This window comes from Phoxinus phoxinus (genome assembly GCF_949152265.1).
Source record: "Phoxinus phoxinus genome assembly, chromosome: 20".
Taxonomy (NCBI): Eukaryota; Metazoa; Chordata; class Actinopteri; order Cypriniformes; family Leuciscidae; genus Phoxinus; species Phoxinus phoxinus.
Window position 1 is genome coordinate 10,200,727 of NC_136895.1, and position 17,335 is coordinate 10,218,061.

The window sequence follows — 17,335 nt, forward strand, 5'->3', positions numbered from 1 at the left end:
CATTCACAAGGGCCTGTTATGATGAGCTGCTCTTATTCAGCGCCAACAATGCGTGTCTCCCCCACTTTGTTCGGGAGTCGATTCATTTTATGTGTTGACATTTTTCTTCCTCTTTTTTCGTTCTGTAGACTCCAACCCCGATACTGAGCATGGAGCTCTCCACCAAGAGGGTAAGTGGACGTGTTTGATGGGTGGTCACTAAATAATGCTATAAGGACGTAGCTTTAACAACATTATGAGCTTCATGATTCTGCATTTTTTATTTGATTTCTTCTCTAGCAAGTGTTGTTTGTAAGCAGTGATGAGGGTATCGTCCAGCTTCCGGTGCAGAGATGTGATCTCTATGGTAAAGCGTGTGTAGACTGCTGTTTAGCTCGAGACCCATACTGCGCTTGGGACGGCTCCTCCTGTACTAACTACTTCCCCAGCAACAAAAGGTACAACTTATTCTACTCGTTGACATGTAGTTACAAAGTTATTGACAGTTAGTTGAATGTTTAAAGTGGACTATTGAAATAAAGTGAAAGCTTATTTATTATTGACCTAAATAATAATACTGAAAACCACCAGCAAACCTTTGAAATAATGCATCTGAGGGTTGGTCCTAAGGCGGCTAATATCCTCTTGTGGTCCGCAGGCGCGCCCGGAGACAGGATGTGAGGTATGGAGACCCCTGGAGCCAGTGTCAGGACATGAGAGACGGTAATAAATCACACTGTATTCACGACTCTTCACCATCAGGTTGTACATGATATTGCCCAGTCCTGGAGAAAAGAATGCACACTACTCCCTCTAGTGTGCATAATGGATACTAACACATGCTAAGATGTGTGCACCAGTTCAATATGAAATACAAACTGATTCTGTTTACTTTCTTAATGCAAGTTTTTGGTGTTACTGTGACAAATGATGAACTTGTTTCAGAGAAATAAAAAATATATATATTTTAGGAAGCTAGATTTTTTTTCATTCAATCGGTGTTTAGATGAATATGTAAATATTCTGCAAGCTTTTCTCTCAATAACAAAATGAATCCAAGAAAAATTACAGGGAATGTTTACATCTCCACGTCAAAAAAGGCGAAACTTTTGGGAAAGTTCGCTTTGGCCAAACAAATTTTCATTTGGCCTGATTCTGTTCGAAATTATGTCACCCCAGTTTTTTAATTTCAGGCTTTACAAATTTTTCATAAACACTTTTTGTTATGTTGGTTGAAACTCTCTTCACATCCTGATAGCAAGCAATAATAGAAGTGGTCTAAAAATGAAAACGTATATCTTCTGTGGAAGCCTCAGGACCAACACATTTTCGTCCAATCATTGCATTCGATCCGAATGCAATGATAGGATGTTCTACCTGCCTGTCAGCATATGTATTTCCATTCCTCCGCGCACATGCTCGCGCAGACACCACACGTCATCAGCGCTTTCTGTAAGGCTTTGCAGGTTGTAGACAGACGTCAGTCACAGAGCACCACAAACAAACATCAGTTCCCCGTGAACCAAAACAACAAGCTCATGCTGCATTCATCTCATGCCATAACCGTAATTACGAGATGGCAACCCGTGACGTTCTACTCACAGCTGTTCACATCCTAAGACTCGGATTTATGAGTTTCTATCAACACTATCAATGCTGAAATTAATCTGAGGCAGTCAGGTGGTACAACTATGTCTGTAAGTTGTTTATGTTCATTATTATTGTAATGTTATGTGCTTTGAGACATGAGGTAGTTTAACATCTCTCATCTCGTGAGGCTTTGCAGACTTTGCTGTGTGTGTTTGTCAGAGGGTGGGATCTTACGCTTTCAAAGCTAGGTCACTATTGCTAACTTCACGTAAATTGCCTACCCTGCCTTTAAAAGTGTCCATTCCTCTCTGCAGGTTCAGAGCAGCCTGAACTGAAGACGGTATACGGCGTGGAGACGAACTCAACCTTCCTGGAATGTGTCCCACGTTCACCACAAGCCACAATCAAGTGGATAATTCAGCCAAACAACAACCAGAACAGCAAAGAGGTCCGTCCACATCCTGCTTTTAGAGGAAATTTCATCGTAAACATTTGTAAACCGATAAGTGGATACACACTTAACTCACTTCTACACTAACACAAACCACTTTCTGTATCTCAGTTGTTTCCAGGTGAAGAAAACCACATCCACATGCAACGTGGGCTTCTCATCCAGCAGCTAACATCTGCTAACGCTGGCCTGTACTTCTGCGTAGCCTACGAACACTCGTTCTCCCGCACGCTAGCCCGCTACGAGCTACACGTCATCCCGCAGAACAACATGTCGAGAGCGCAGAACACCCAAGCCGGAAATTACGCAGCCTCACCGCGAAGCTTAAAGGAACTACATCTAATGGGAGTTAGCGGGCTAACGGCTGACGAGTACTGTGAACATCTTTGGTACCGCGAAAAACGGCGACAGCAAAAACTTCGCACGCTAAAGTGGAAGCAGGTGTCAGAAAACCGTAAAGCAAGAGTTAGGCGGCAAAATCCACCCTACGAGCCTCTGGACGGAGGTGAAACTGCAGACTTTTGATGAAAAGGAGAGTGTGACTATCTGGACAATTATCATCTTGTTTGTAGCTTAATGGCTACAAAGGCTTCTTCCAACTAGCTGCAACCACCAATTACTACTAGCAACAAAAGGCTACAGACCTTGAGAACTGTATTATTCTTCATTACGTCCTCTCTAAGTTTAATTTTGTAGCCTGTGCTAGTGTTAGCATGTAGCTTTAACACAGTATAACCAAACAGCCTGTAGCTGTGCACCTATGAATTTGTGCAATCTGGCATCCAGCTAAACACATTTTGCATTAATTTTCTGTAATATTTTCATTGTATTTCTGTTGTTTGTCAACCTTCTTGAAAGACAAGCATCTACGCTAAATGCTAGGCATGTTTGGAAAGTTAATACTGAAAATGGACAATCTAACACGCTGCCCTAAGCTAACGGCAGAGCAAAGATGAACGGACTTCTCTTGCTTTCACTAGGCATGTAGATTAAATAGATAATTGTGTTGATATTATATTTGGACTTGGATAGTCAAATGTACACATGTGTAGTTTGTTCTGACAACAGCAGGTGCCTCCATGTTCAGAGGACGTTTGCCCAGGATGTACCCTTCATGTTTCCTTCCTTTTCAAGAACAATCTCTTCTGCTCTTTCCTGAGAACATCCATGAGTAAATATTGTGTTTGTTTTATGACTTCTATGCATGTCATTTTGTAAAGAAAAGCAAAGCTCTCCACAACAGCTCAGCTCGTCTCGTCTCTTGTGTGTACAGTTGTCTAAAATGTGTTCGTGTGTCAGAGCATCTGGGAATGATAAGCAGACGATGGCCTCCACGGATTCATCAAAGGGCTCTTTAAATTATTTTGACAGCCCATGAAAATGACTTCCAGAATCCTCAGGCCTTTGTTCTATTCTCTGAATTAAAAGATGTCATTGGCTCATGCTGGAATCTAAAATAGGTTCATTGTTGATTGGTTAAAGTGGTAAGTTAGTTAAAGCTAAATGTTTTCATGTTCGTTGATTTAATAACAGAGCTCACATGTTGGGTTACTTGAGTTAATGTACGTATAATGTATTGTCATAAAAATTGTCATATATGTATTGAGAATATATTTTCTTGCTATACACCTAGCAGAAAAAGAAAAAATTCTCTAGATTTTATTGCGCACCGTGTATTTCTGTGAAGGTGGCTGCTATATAATATTAAATTCCTAATACATGATTTAATAACTGTACACTCTACTATTCAAAAGTTTGGGTACATTAAGTTCATATTTTTCTTCAGCCAGAATAATTAAATGAATCAAAAGTTTCAAAAGAATTCTATTTTTCAAATAAATGCTGTTCTTTTGAATGTTTTATTTCTAATGTATCACGGTTTCCACAAAAACATTAAGCAGCACAACTGTTTCAACACTGATAATATATATATATTTTTTTAATATTAGAGTTGTTTCTGAAGGATCATGTGACACTAAAGACTAGAATAATGATTCTGAAAATTCAGCTTTACTATCATAGAAATAAATTACAATTTAAAATATATTCAAATAGTAAACAATTATTTAAAAAATTTAATATTTCACAACATTACTATTTTACTGTATTTTTCATCAAATAAATGCCGCCTTTGTGAGCACAAATGATTCTGACCCAATATTTTTTAACTGTGTTGTTTAATGTCAGTAACAGCTTTTTTAAACTTTGGAACGGATGTGTATGTATGTATATATAAAATGTAGGTGTATATCAATATAATGGCAGTTACCAGCAACTGCGTATGTGGCCTCTGGGTATTAATCTCTATGATCATCTATGAAATACTTCATAGAGAAACTATTTTTAAACCCCTATAAAAAAATATATATATTTTGAGATGAACTATGAAACCCAAGGTCAATGTGAAAACATTTGGTAGATTCCCACATCCTGCTGTGGGTGTGTTTTTGTGGTTCATTGTTTGTGGTGCAAAGCAACCGACTGAGCTTGTCTCAACTTTCATTATAAAGAAATGTCAGGCACAACACAAGTATTGAAGATCACAGATATTAAGTTATTTAGCCAGTTATCTGAAAACAAATATGTGCTATCAAATTCATTTCTTAAAGGTACACTGTGTAGTTTTTTATGTATTTTATTAGCTAAAATCAATGTCTTTATTCATAAATGTCATCAATGGTGTACAATTACCTCTGCCAATGATTTGGCTTATCCTCGTACGCGAAGAATTTCTTTTCTTTATTTACATGGGACGGGTAAGTCCATGGAGGCTTCCATGTCGTTCTGCCATCTTGAAAAACTATAATAGCAGAGAGGGACAAAAAGCACTAAGCCACCACAACGCGTTTTCGTTCAGACCCTGAAGCTGTTCAACGTGACTGAAACCAGCAGACACGGACAAGGAGATCAGTAAGAGGCGCTTGTCACTATAATTCAGGATCATACTTATGTGATAAGTATGGCCGAGCCACAGGAGAAGGAATCCTCATTGGCAAAATTGAATTTAAAAGGAAACGTGACCGGCGAATAAAAAAAAATGAGGGTAAATATCGGGACAGCTTTTCCCAGGTGGAAAGAGCTAATGAAGGAGAAAGACTTTGAAAGAGACTCTGAAGTTTCCTGCTTTCTTCTCGACAGTTAAGTCAATGTTATGGTCTGAATTACAAGCTTTTTTCATTACTTGGTTGTGTAATTCATTATATATGCAGCATAACCGTAGAACATGTGTAGTTGAACTCGACAAAGGGCTATTGTTGTCATAGCTTCTTCACTGTAAAAAATGATCGTGATTTTAACGGTAAAAGACCGTAAATGCTACAGTGAAAAACTGTTAATTGGTTAACAGAAAGTTTCCATACTATGGTAAATAACTGTGATAGATATAATGGTACATTTTATGTAATTTTACTGTAAAATACTGTTAAATTTAAGTTTTAAGTTTTTGAAAGTGAAAAAGAACTCATTGTATAATTTACGGTGAAAAAACGTAAATTGACATTCCCACAATTCCCTGTGTGACACTTCACATTTGATGTATTTTTGTTGAAATAACTATGTTTCTTCATAGTTTTCTTAGTTTTTTCGAATCAGTTATGTACATTAGGGTTTTATGTTACATTTAATGTTGTTAAATTAATGTTTATTGCATTTTTAAAATTTCATGTGTTACCATGATGGTGTTTAATGTTTGTGTGAATCAGACTGTGCAGCTTCTATATATCAATATTAACTATCTTGTGGATGAACCAATAACATTGTTACCGTATTTTTGACAGTACAGTTCTGGCAACCACAGCTGCTGTTTTTTTACTGTAAAAATCACTTGTTAATCGTTTACAGTGTTGGTACATAATGGCTCCCGTAGTTGAAACATGCATTTGATTAAGCGAGGCGCTAGAGAGCACTATTCGTTTGTATGCAAACTACAATTTCACCGCTAGATGGGAGTAATTCCACAATGTACCTATAATATAGTAATGGTTTCTACAAACTCAATATATATTAAAGGGATAGTTCACTTTAAAATTAAAATTCTGTCATCATTTACTCACCCTCAAGTTGTTTCAAACCTGTATTAATTTATTTCTTCTGCTGAACACAAAGAAAGATATTTTGAAGAATGTCAGTAACCAAACAGTAGTCTGTACCCATTAACTTCCATAGTATTTTTTTTTCCTACTATGGAAGTCAATGGGTACAGACTACTGTTTGGTTACTGACATTCTTCAAAATATCTTTCTTTGTGTTCAGCAGAAGAAATAAATTAATACAGGTTTGAAACAACTTGAGGGTGAGTAAATGATGACAGAATTTTAATTTTAAAGTGAACTATCCCTTTAATATTCACCTAACTCTGCATACTGAAAGAGTGATGGGGACACCAGAATTGGCATTAGCAACTGTGGCAAAACAACTAACACATTCGCTCAAGAGACAAATAAGGTGCACAACTGAAAAGTAATGTTTCAAACATAATTTGAAACTGCTGTAGGTCCATGTCTTGAGGTGGTTGTGGATGTTCATTTCTGCAATCAACAAAAACTTTTACTAGGCCTGAAAAAAAAAATCTGAATAATATATATATATATTATTATATATATAATGTTCCCTGTAGTTCACTTATTTTTTTGCACGCACACGCACGCGCACGCACGCGCACGCGCACGCGCACGCACACGCACACGCACACGCACACGCGCACACGCACACGCGCACACACACACACACACACACACACACACACACACACACACACACACACACACACACACACACACACACACACACACACACACACACACACACACACACTGTCTTCCCCTGTTGTCGGCAGACTCAAGCGTGTGGTTCATTTAAAGAAAAAAAAACTATTAACCAGCATATCTTAACGTTATAGGCTAGTGTACAGAAAACTGTTCATGCAATCCAGGCTTTCGAGATTAATCTAATAGAAAGGAATGATAAAGGATTACTTTGCCCGTTTAATTGCTTGCAGCCACAGAAGTCTTCTATTTTTTTGAAAAGGATGTGCTCCTGCAGGAATCCTGAAAAACTTGACTCCGCAACTGGTGCGATTTGCACAGTCCACGACACAAGAAGTAGGCATTTTGACGAGAAATTATTAACTCACGATGGAAGTTCATGGAACGTTCTGACCCCGACATGTGCACTACGCACTTCTAATTTCCCTGTGACGTCAACCGTGAAGGGGTCTATATGATTGGATCAGGGGGCAGCACTGTCACCTGGGTGGGTCAGCGGTGGTGGCTCGAGAGCTCATTGTGAGACTGAGAAACGCTTGTCCGGGAGTGGAGGAACGTGGCCAGGCTTCGTCTCTTTCAAACCGCGGAGAGAATCTTTCTTTCTTTGGCTGGGGGTTTTTGTCTTTCACGTGACATCGCTGTTTGAGAGAGCCATCAAAAGTCTCTAAGGAGATTGTGTTTGATCACATTATGGCAGGGTTGGGGGGGACGCTGGGGGCGAGTGAGGATAGTATGGACGAGGGCGAACGTAATTCTCAAAGGAAGAGGGGGTTAAGTCATGGCAGTGAGTCAGAAGATGCGAGTGAACGAGTGGTGAGGCGGAAAATGGATCAGGAAGGATTGAAAGTGCTGGTAAAGTTCAAAGAGGGTCATGATATTAAGTTAGTAGGGCCTGTTGCTCTCACTAAATTTTTGCGCGAGAAGGTGGGTGAGGTAACCAGAGCTAGAGTGCAGTCTGACGGTGATTTGATGATAGTGTGTAAAGACGAGGGACAGCAGTTGAAAGCACTAAAGCTGAAGAGTGTTTGCAAAAAATAAGTTTTGGAGGTGAGGAAAAAAATGGCGGCAGGAGAGGTATGTAGGGGAGTCATCTATGGTATTCCCATAAACGAGGATCTGGAAAAGCTGAAGGATAGTATTGAGGGAGGACATGCGATTAGCCTGAAGAGGCTTAAAACATGGAGGTCTGGAGAGAAGGTTGATAGTCTATCGGTATTAGTGGAGTTTCAGGGGGAAACGCTGCCTAAATATGTAATTGTTGGGTATATGAACTACAATGTAAGGATGTATGTGCCCCCTCCATTGCGCTGTTTTAAATGCCAGAAATATGGTCACATAGCTGCTTATTGCAAAGGCACACAAACATGTGGTCGTTGTGGGGGAGAACATATCTATGGTGCATGTGGAACTGGGGTGCAAGAGAAGTGCGTCAACTGTGGGGGAGCGCATAGTGTCGGGTACAGGGAGTGTGAAGCCAGAAAGAGAGCAGTTGAAATCCAGCATGTTAGGGCTGAAGGAAAGTTGTCTTATGCTGAGGCAGCTAAGAGAGTTCAAGTTGTGCCAAAGTTAGTGAGACAGGCAGTAAGAGCAGGAAAAAACCCAGTTGTTGACGAGGAATTCCTGACTGTTAAAAAGAAAGAGTTTCTGTGCTTTATTGCGGAAGTTATAAATTGTACGTCACAAGCAAAACACAGGTCTGAGAAGACAGCTATTGTGGTTAAAAGTGCCAATAGATATCTGGGTATTAAAGATATTGCGTGGGAGATTATTTATGAAGAACTTCAGAACAGAGATAAATCTGAGAAGCCAGCATCCCTAACATCACAGCCGTCTTCACAGTTTCCTACGTCGAAAACTAAAACCTAGGAAAAGAAAAGGGAAAAAAAAGGAAAAAAGAGAAAAAGGGGAAGGGAGAAAAAAAAAAAAAAACCCACGTATTTTCTACAGTGGAATGCTAGAAGCTTGGTGGCAAATGGGCAAGAGCTCAAGAGGTTTATCTCTGAACTAGAGACTAAACCTGAGATTATTTGCATTGTTGAGACATGGTTGAAACCCCATTTGAACTTTGTTTTAAATGGGTATGTGTGTGAGCGAAATGATAGGAGTGATAGTAGTGGGGGTGGGTGTGCTACTTTTATTAAGGTGGGGGTTCCCTACAGAGTTTTAGGTAAAGGTGGAGGATTAGAGTATTTAGTTATTGAGGTTTGGTGTGATAATAGTAGCTTAAATGTTATAAATTGTTATAATCCCTGTAAAAGACTGGATATTGATGCACTAGAGTTGGTTGAAGGACAAGAAGGTGGCAAAATATTATGGTTAGGAGATTTTAACGCACATAGCCCCCTGTGGGGAGGAGATAAAACAGATCATAATGGTCTGGTTTTAGAAGAACTAATGGATAGGAAAGGGTTGGTTTGTTTAAATGATGGGTCGCCTACACGTATTGGGGTGAGGGTGCAGTCTGTATTAGATCTGACTTTAGTTTCTCAGTCTCTTGCAGGTCAAATAATATGGGAAGTTTATAGTGAGTCAACGATTGGAAGTGACCACTATCCGATTATGTGTAGGATGGGTAACAGGAGCTGCAATGTGACCCAGGGTTTTTCTGAAAGATGGAATTTTAAAAAAGCTGACTGGATAATGTTTACATGTATAAGTGATAGGAATATTAGTCAAGTTGAGGTGATAGATGATGTGGATGAATTTAAAGGGCACCTATTATGACATTTAAAATGTTCCTAATGTTGTTTAGGGAGTCCCCAACAACAGTTTTACGTGCATGCAATGTCAAAAAACACTTTTGTTGTCGTATAATATGCATTTATTTTTACCTGATTTGCTCACCGACTCCCAAATGAATCGTTCAACGACTCGTTTTCCCAAACCCCTCCTTTGCGCGACGCTAATCTGCGATTGGTCAGATGACCCAGCAGTGTTTACAGAGATAATACTTATCGTTTAACAAGGAGTACAATGATGCTTTTATCAATTAAATCGTGTTATAATAATGATTATAGTCCACTGCTTTGTAGTTTGTAGTAAAAAACTAAAAATAAGATAAAGAATTTAATGTTACGTTAGCGAGCATAGCCCAGAGTTCATATTGTAAAAGCACAATCAGTCTTTGTTTGCATTAGCCCGATGCATAAACATAACGTTTTTACAAAAAAAAAAAAAATGCAGTTACGTTACTACGAGGTATTACTTATTCTTTAAGACAACTCCGAAAACAACGACAAACACTTCACATATCTCAATACAATTGTCATTGAAGACCTAGAAGCTAAACGGTGCTTACACAACAAACAAAATAATTATTAAGCATGCTACATAAAACATAAAAGCAACAATTATTAATAACACTTACAGGTTGTGATACGGAGGAGGAAGCTGATGCAAATACACTTGGAACTGAACCTTCCTTCAATATCAGCCGCCTCGCGAATCCAAGTTTGATTGCATTTAAAAAGCAATCGTCTTCAAAATGGCGCCAACAAAGCACAAGGCTCGGACTATACTTCTGTGGTATAGTTGTATATATGAATTGTAGCCACTTAGTCTTCAAATGCTCCTCCTTGGGCAGATGAAAAAAGTTGGCTTTTGAGTCTTATTCAGAACACAGTGTCTCGTCGCCATGATGTTTTCCCTGCTGGCCTTGGAGCGCAATAAGTGGGCGTATCATATTCAAATAACTTGACAAGTTGACGTCATCTAGTCAGAGAAAAAGCTTCGGTCTTCTAACGATTCATAAAAATGACTCAGAGTCGACTCTTACTTTTGAAAGACAATAACTTTATATATGGTGCACTTTCATATTTCAAACTTTGCAGGATGTTTGTGTTCACTTAGATCTATGTTACACACTACATGAAAGGTAAATTTCAAAATTCCATAATAGGTGCCCTTTAAAGATAATGTTAGTATAGCTATTGTGGAAGCTGCAAGAGCTTCTATTGCCGAGTCGAGGCCGGGAAGTAAGAAGCGGAAATTGGTACCCTGGTGGACAGGTGAATGCACGCAAGCAATAAACAGTAGAAATAAAGCGTTTAAAGATTTTAAAAATAGTTTAAGCTTTCAAAAGTATTTGGAATATAAAAGGGAGCAGGCTAAGGTGAGGAAAGTAATTAGGAAAACAAAAAAGGATTACTGGATAAAGTATTGTAACACTATAGGAAGGCAAACTTCTGTAAATGATATATGGAGAGTTGTTAAAAAAATGAGTGGGGTGCGACAATCTTGGAGTTATCCAGTCCTTAAGAATGGTGAGACTGTGGCAGTGAAGGATGAAGATAAAGCAGCGTTAATGGTCAAAGTTATAGCTAATGTTCATAGTAGTCTCAACTTAAATGAGGATGAAAGACATAAAAGAGCGACAACAAAAAGACAGTATCAATATCTTTTAGAAAATGTAGAGGATCGAGGTGATAGCATGAATGCAAGTTTTTCAGTAAGTGAATTAAAAAAGGCTATAAGCAAGGCGAAGATAACAGCTACAGGAAAAGATAGAATAAGTTATGCGATGTTTAAATATCTTAGTAACGAGGCTCTTAATATGGTGTTGAAGTTGTTTAATAAGGTGTGGGAACAAAGGAAAATTCCAAAGAGCTGGAAGATGGCTGTGATTATTCCAATTAGAAAGCCGGGGAAAGATCCTACTGTGGCTTCAAATTATAGGCCAATTGCTTTGTCATCCCACCTAGGTAAGGTAATGGAAAGAATGATTGTGGACAGAATTACCTTTTATGTTGAGTCTCGGAATCTGATAACACCGTTCCAAAGCGGCTTTAGGAAAGGAAGGTCAATTATGGACCCAGTTATTAAATTGGAGAGTGATATAAGGAAGGCCCAAGGGTGTAAAGAAGTAGTTGCTGCTATATTTTTTGATGTGGAAAAAGCTTATGATATGCTTTGGAGGGATGGTGTGTTAATTAAAATCCGAAGGCTTGGAATAGAGGGGAAAATGTATTACTGGATTAAGGACTTTTTAAGCAATAGACAAATTCAAGTGAGGATAAACAATAGCTTCTCTGATTGCGTATTTGTGGAAAATGGTGTACCACAAGAAAGTGTTATTTCACCTATTCTGTTTTCTATTATGATAAATGATATATATGATACACTTGATTATAGTATAGACAAATCATTGTTTGCAGATGACGGCGCTCTCTGGAAAAGAGGTAAAAATGTTCAATTCATTGTTAAAAAATTGCAAAAAGCTATTGACTCTGTTGAAGAATGGGCTGGGAAATGGGGATTCAGGTTCTCTGTTGAGAAAACCAAGGTAGTGTTTTTCTCTTTTAAAAAAATTGAAAAAAGATTTAAATTGCAATTGTATGGTAGAGACTTAGAAAGAGTAAATTGTATAAGATTTTTAGGTATGCATTTTGATTCTAAGCTTACCTGGCATAATCATATTGAAAAGGTAGTTGACAAGCGTAAAAAAGCCATTAACATAATTAGGTGCTTGTGCAATAAGGAGTGGGGAGCAGATATGACTTCAATGAAAAGAGTATATGTTGGATTAATTAGGTCTAGTGTTGACTTCGGGTGCGTGGCTTATGGGTCTGCTACAAAGTCTGAATTAAAGAAGCTTGATGTTATTCAGGGTTCAGCCCTCAGGATATGTTCAGGAGCAATGAGAACCTCCCCTATATCAGCGCTTCAGGTTGAAGTAGGTGAAATGCCGTTTGAGTTGAGACGACTGCAAATGTCATTGTCATACTATGTTAATTTAAAGGGGAATATGGAAGACCATCCAACTAAAAGTGTCCTTATTCCAACATGGGAGCAGACCAAAAGTAAAAGAGAGTCGTTTAGTGCAAGCATACATGGAAAGGTTAAGCAGGCGGCTGTAGGAAATTTCGAATTTAGTCCATCGGTGGTCTATCCACCGCATCCACCGTGGCTACTACCGGTTCCAGACACTGATATAAATTTGCATGAAAAGATTAAAAATTATAAGGGGGATAGTGGACAAATGGCTATGAGGTATGTGGATAACTATTATGGGTACGTGCAAATCTTTACTGATGGGTCAAAGCAACCAGATACAGGGAAAGTAGCAATAGCATATGTGATACCAGAGTTTGATATTAAGTTTTCTGCAAGAGTTTCGGATCATGTGTCAGTATACTCAGCAGAGCTGATAGCAATTTTGATGGCGTTACAGTGGATAGAACAAATTAAACCACTAAGATTAGTTGTGTGTTCAGATTCGTTGTCAGCTTTAGAACATTTTAAATTAGGTAACTCAAGTGAAAGGTATGATATTGTATGTGAGATATTGACTTTGCTATATAGTATTCAAAATGGGGGGACGCATGTAAAGTTTGTTTGGGTTCCGGCTCATGTTGGTGTGCCTGGTAATGAGTTGGCAGACACGTTTGCTAAACAGGCTTTGAAAGCGACAAATGTGTCTATTCAATGTAAAATATCAAAATCAGAGGCTAAGTCAGTGATTAAAAAACATTTTAAAAAGTTGTGGCAAGATAAATGGGATAGGGGAGATAAAGGGAGGGGTTTTTACACTATAAATCCTGGGGTTGGTCAGGGGCGAATGGTAACAAGGTGTCGAAGAGAAGAGGGAATTTTTACAAGAATGAGAATAGGGCACACCGGACTAAATAAAACACTACAGTTAATAGGAAAACATAATTCAGGAAAATGTGAGATTTGTAATGTACCAGAAACAGTGGAACATGTCTTTATGATATGTAGGGAATTTAATAGAGAAAGGATTTTAATTAAAAGGAAAATAGAGGACAGTGGAGAAAGGTTTATCTTTAGAGGCATTTTGTCTAAGGCTTCCGATCATAGAGTAATAAAATATATGTTTCAATTTTTAAAGAATACCAGACTCATAGACAGATTATAGTTTTTTTTTTTTTTTTTTTTTTGGGTAGCTTCTAGGCTACAATATTCCCGAAGATGTAAGCCATAATGATGATCAGGCACAATTTATCCGGAGGGTGGCGGTAGTGCGCTAAGTTAGTCCGCATCCGCCGTTAAGCAGCCAAAGAAGAAGAAGAAGAAGCACTGTCACCTCACACTAAAAATAGCATTTATAGTTTACGGGAAGTGGACTGGGAGAGTTACTCTGGAGAAGCTGGATGTGAAGGAGGAGCATGGGAAAGCTGACTTTCACTTTCACAGAATCGCCCGTGGACAAGATTGTAACAAAGGTTCGTCGCAATTCGCAAAGGTTTTCTGAATTGCAGTGACACCTATTTGATGCTTTTATTTGGAAATGAAAAACTGACTGGAACAGAAGTTCTTGTTTGGAAAGAACGAGTAATAATGAGTGAGATGTTTACTATAACTGGAGATGACCGCTTCCAAGTGGGCCACGGCAACTATTTCTGAGAGTCGTTAGGCTACATCAAACAGCAATTCGTTGTTTCCAGCATGGAATTCTGCCAAAAACCTGGAAATGTCAGGAGGTAGGCCAACATAGCTATTTTGTTTCTACATATTACATAGAATGTAAATGCCAATTATAACATTTTGCCCAAAACATATTTCCTTTATCTTTTCTTTTTTAGATGAATTAGAACAAGCCAAGACCTTATAAAGCTTGTGTTGTTTCAAAAGCATGACTAATAATACGATAATATGTTCAAAACAGCTGGTGTTACAGTATACATGGATTGTGAATCGGGCTTTAGCGGATGTATATTGTTTCAAAGAAGGTTTACAGTGATAAACGGGTAATTTAATGTAACAGATATTGTTTTGGCTTTATAGTGGTTCTTGAATAAATATATTTTCCAGTTAGATAAGTTAGTTTTGATTGATTTACTTTCGTCGCAACGATTAAATTATAGACCACTAAGACGACACCGTTCTCTCTACACAGATTTTAAACGCGAACCTGTGAGAAGCGCTGATGGCGCTCACGTGCGCATTAAGAATTAGGCTAATTCTAGTTATGCGCATTTGATGTGCGCATGTTTGTAATTCCCTACAAACCAAGCCTTAACAAACTACTTGTCTGGCCTTAAACATTTTTTTATCACAGAATTGTATCACTTCGGGGTAGATACACGAAACCGAAATTATCCCTACAACGCTTTATCTGTAGAGTGGTAAAGGGATCCTTCACAGGGTAGAGATGTTCTCTGAATGTTTAAAGGGTCCATTTTTTCTACATTTAAAATATTTTTTAATTTTTTCTACATTTTGTGCCTGTTTGAAAACATTGTAACCTGTATTTAATGTCGTCCACTTCAAAACGTCAGAACATCAGCTTAATCTGAGGGATTGCATGTTTCTAAATCTTTTTCTGTGTTTACAGACGGGGGTTATTTTATTTCCTGCTTGTGTGTCTTTTAATAAATGAAGGTGAGTGCTAAAATGAACAATTATTTCAGAAGCAAATTTCTACGTTTCTTGTCAGCTAAATCATACTTGCTGCTTTTTATAACCTCTCTCTTTTCTCAGTGTCTCTGGAGGAGTCCGTTGAGGGTTTTATCGGAGACTCTGCTGTTTTACCGTGTTCGTCTGAAGAACGTCAGCTTGAACTTGAGGACATCACTGTGCTTTGGATACACAACAGCCTGAATGTATATTACATTATTAAGGGTAAAGTCTCTGTAGAAGCACAGGATCCAGCATTCAAGAACAGAACTGAAACCTTCCCTGAGGAGTATCGGAACGGAAACTTCTCACTCAAACTCAACAATCTTCAATACAAGGATGCAGGAAAGTACATGTGCTACATCACACAGGATTCAGTGGTGAGATCCGTCCAGAATGTTGAGCTTCGGTTAAAGCTTTTGGTTAAAGGTGTGTAAAATTAAATGACTGGCAAAAATGTTCTCACCTTATTACAATCTGCATTCTACCAGGGAAACATCAAAGGATACACTTGTGTGTTTATCACTGAACTTTTGTAATTGTTTTGTCTTTCAGAGAGACTAAAGGCAAATGAAGGATCAAACCACAAACCAGAGATGATTGTAATGATCATTTCCACTCTGTGTATTGGCATTATATTATATTTTGGCTGTAAGTACGTTTAGCAATGTTAACAGCGTAACATGTACTTCATATTGTAAGTAGGTGACCACCTCTAATGAAATGTTGTAACAATGTTTTACAGAACACCCAACAGGGGTAAGGAATTGCTTTCCATGACTGACTTGCAGTTCTCATGACTCAACGTGAACCGCACAGATTCCTGGAAACAGCTGCATTGGCTTCAGTAGATATTACTCTATTATTACTGTTATTTCTTAGCCCATATAAAGATGTTGTGTAGTTGTGCAAACACCAGCATGACTTGAATGTGTAAAAGCTCTCTTATAGTGCACATGTCTTGTTAAAGGTAGACGCGAGTGATGCTTTGTGCTTGTGTTACGGTATTGTGACGATTATGTTGGTTATACCGTTATGCCTGTCACTACTGTACATATCCAAAGTTCACTTACTTCGCTTGTCTCAAATTTGTACAAAATTACAACTTAGATCACATACGCCAGGCCAATACAATGTTATTATCTCTCATTATCTCTCTATATTTACTAATTCCTTAATAATATATTCAAAGCTATGCAGTGTTGTGATAACAAATGATTCAGATATAAGGGTTTTATATTTCAGATTCAGATCTCCATTTCATGTTTTTTTTTGTGTTTTCTTACTTGCAACAAAAATTATAATATTTCTTACAGTGTACTTATAGTTATTTATCTTATTTTTATTTAATGTTTGTGTGACATTCACACTTTTTTATCTATAGGCCTATGGAAATGGTTATGTACAAATGTTTTTTTCGTACAGCACTACTTAAGGAACAAATTGTACTATAGGAAGACAAACTCTACATTGATATATTTGTTCTGTGTACCCCTCTGCCAAAGCTCGGGATAAAGCTGTGTATCCAAAGCCTTGCCAGTCATTATGTGTTACCTAAAATTGAATTGTTTATTTACTGCAATGAAAATCTTTAAATGAAAATAAATACATGTGCAAAATGACATTTGTGGATATGTGTATTGTATTAAGAGCTTTTTAAACAGGGGGTTATGATACTTTAACTCCATAGATTAACAATCAAGAAGATCTAAACATTGTGTGGCTTTCCTCAAGCAACTCCACATGCTCCTTTCTGCAGATCAACTCGCCTTTTTTTAGCATTTACAGAAGTGTGATGATAACAGACAGAAATGAGGAGATATCAAACACTTTTCACATACACATTCAATAACAAAACATGGTTTATTTTGTTTAAAAAAAAATTTATTTGCACTTACAATACTCAGATTTAAACCTGTAACTGCTGCTCCGGGAAAAGAGTAGGAGACGTGGATCTAATTGCAGCTTTACTAAGCATGTGAAGGATATACAAGATAAACAGAAGAGAACAAGATTACAGCCAAAGGAAAAGCAAAACGCTTCAACTTAAAACAAGATGGCTGCGTTAAAACAAAAACTGACAACAAACAGAAAGATTCAGGGTATGTTTACACGACAACAATGTACTCCAATGTTTTAAGTAGCGTTCGGTACCAGTTGTAGGCGCGAGAGCAAGGACTGATTTATTACAGCTTAG

At 38.0% G+C, this 17,335-nt stretch overlaps 1 protein-coding gene across 3 annotated transcripts in view; it reads left to right on the forward strand.

Moving 5' to 3' along the window:
* The window catches only part of LOC306987786 (semaphorin-3D), a 54,100-nt gene extending 49,939 nt beyond the window's left edge, over positions 1–4,161 (forward strand). For all 3 annotated transcript variants that reach the window (XM_079592336.1, XM_079592338.1, XM_079592337.1), the window contains 5 exons: positions 129–170; positions 280–437; positions 638–702; positions 1,884–2,017; positions 2,132–4,161. In XM_079592336.1, the coding sequence (XP_079448462.1) occupies positions 129–170; positions 280–437; positions 638–702; positions 1,884–2,017; positions 2,132–2,545 (813 nt within the window). In that variant the 3' untranslated portion in view covers positions 2,546–4,161. The remainder of the gene's footprint in view (positions 1–128; positions 171–279; positions 438–637; positions 703–1,883; positions 2,018–2,131) is intronic.
* Positions 4,162–17,335: the final 13,174 nt, after the last annotated feature.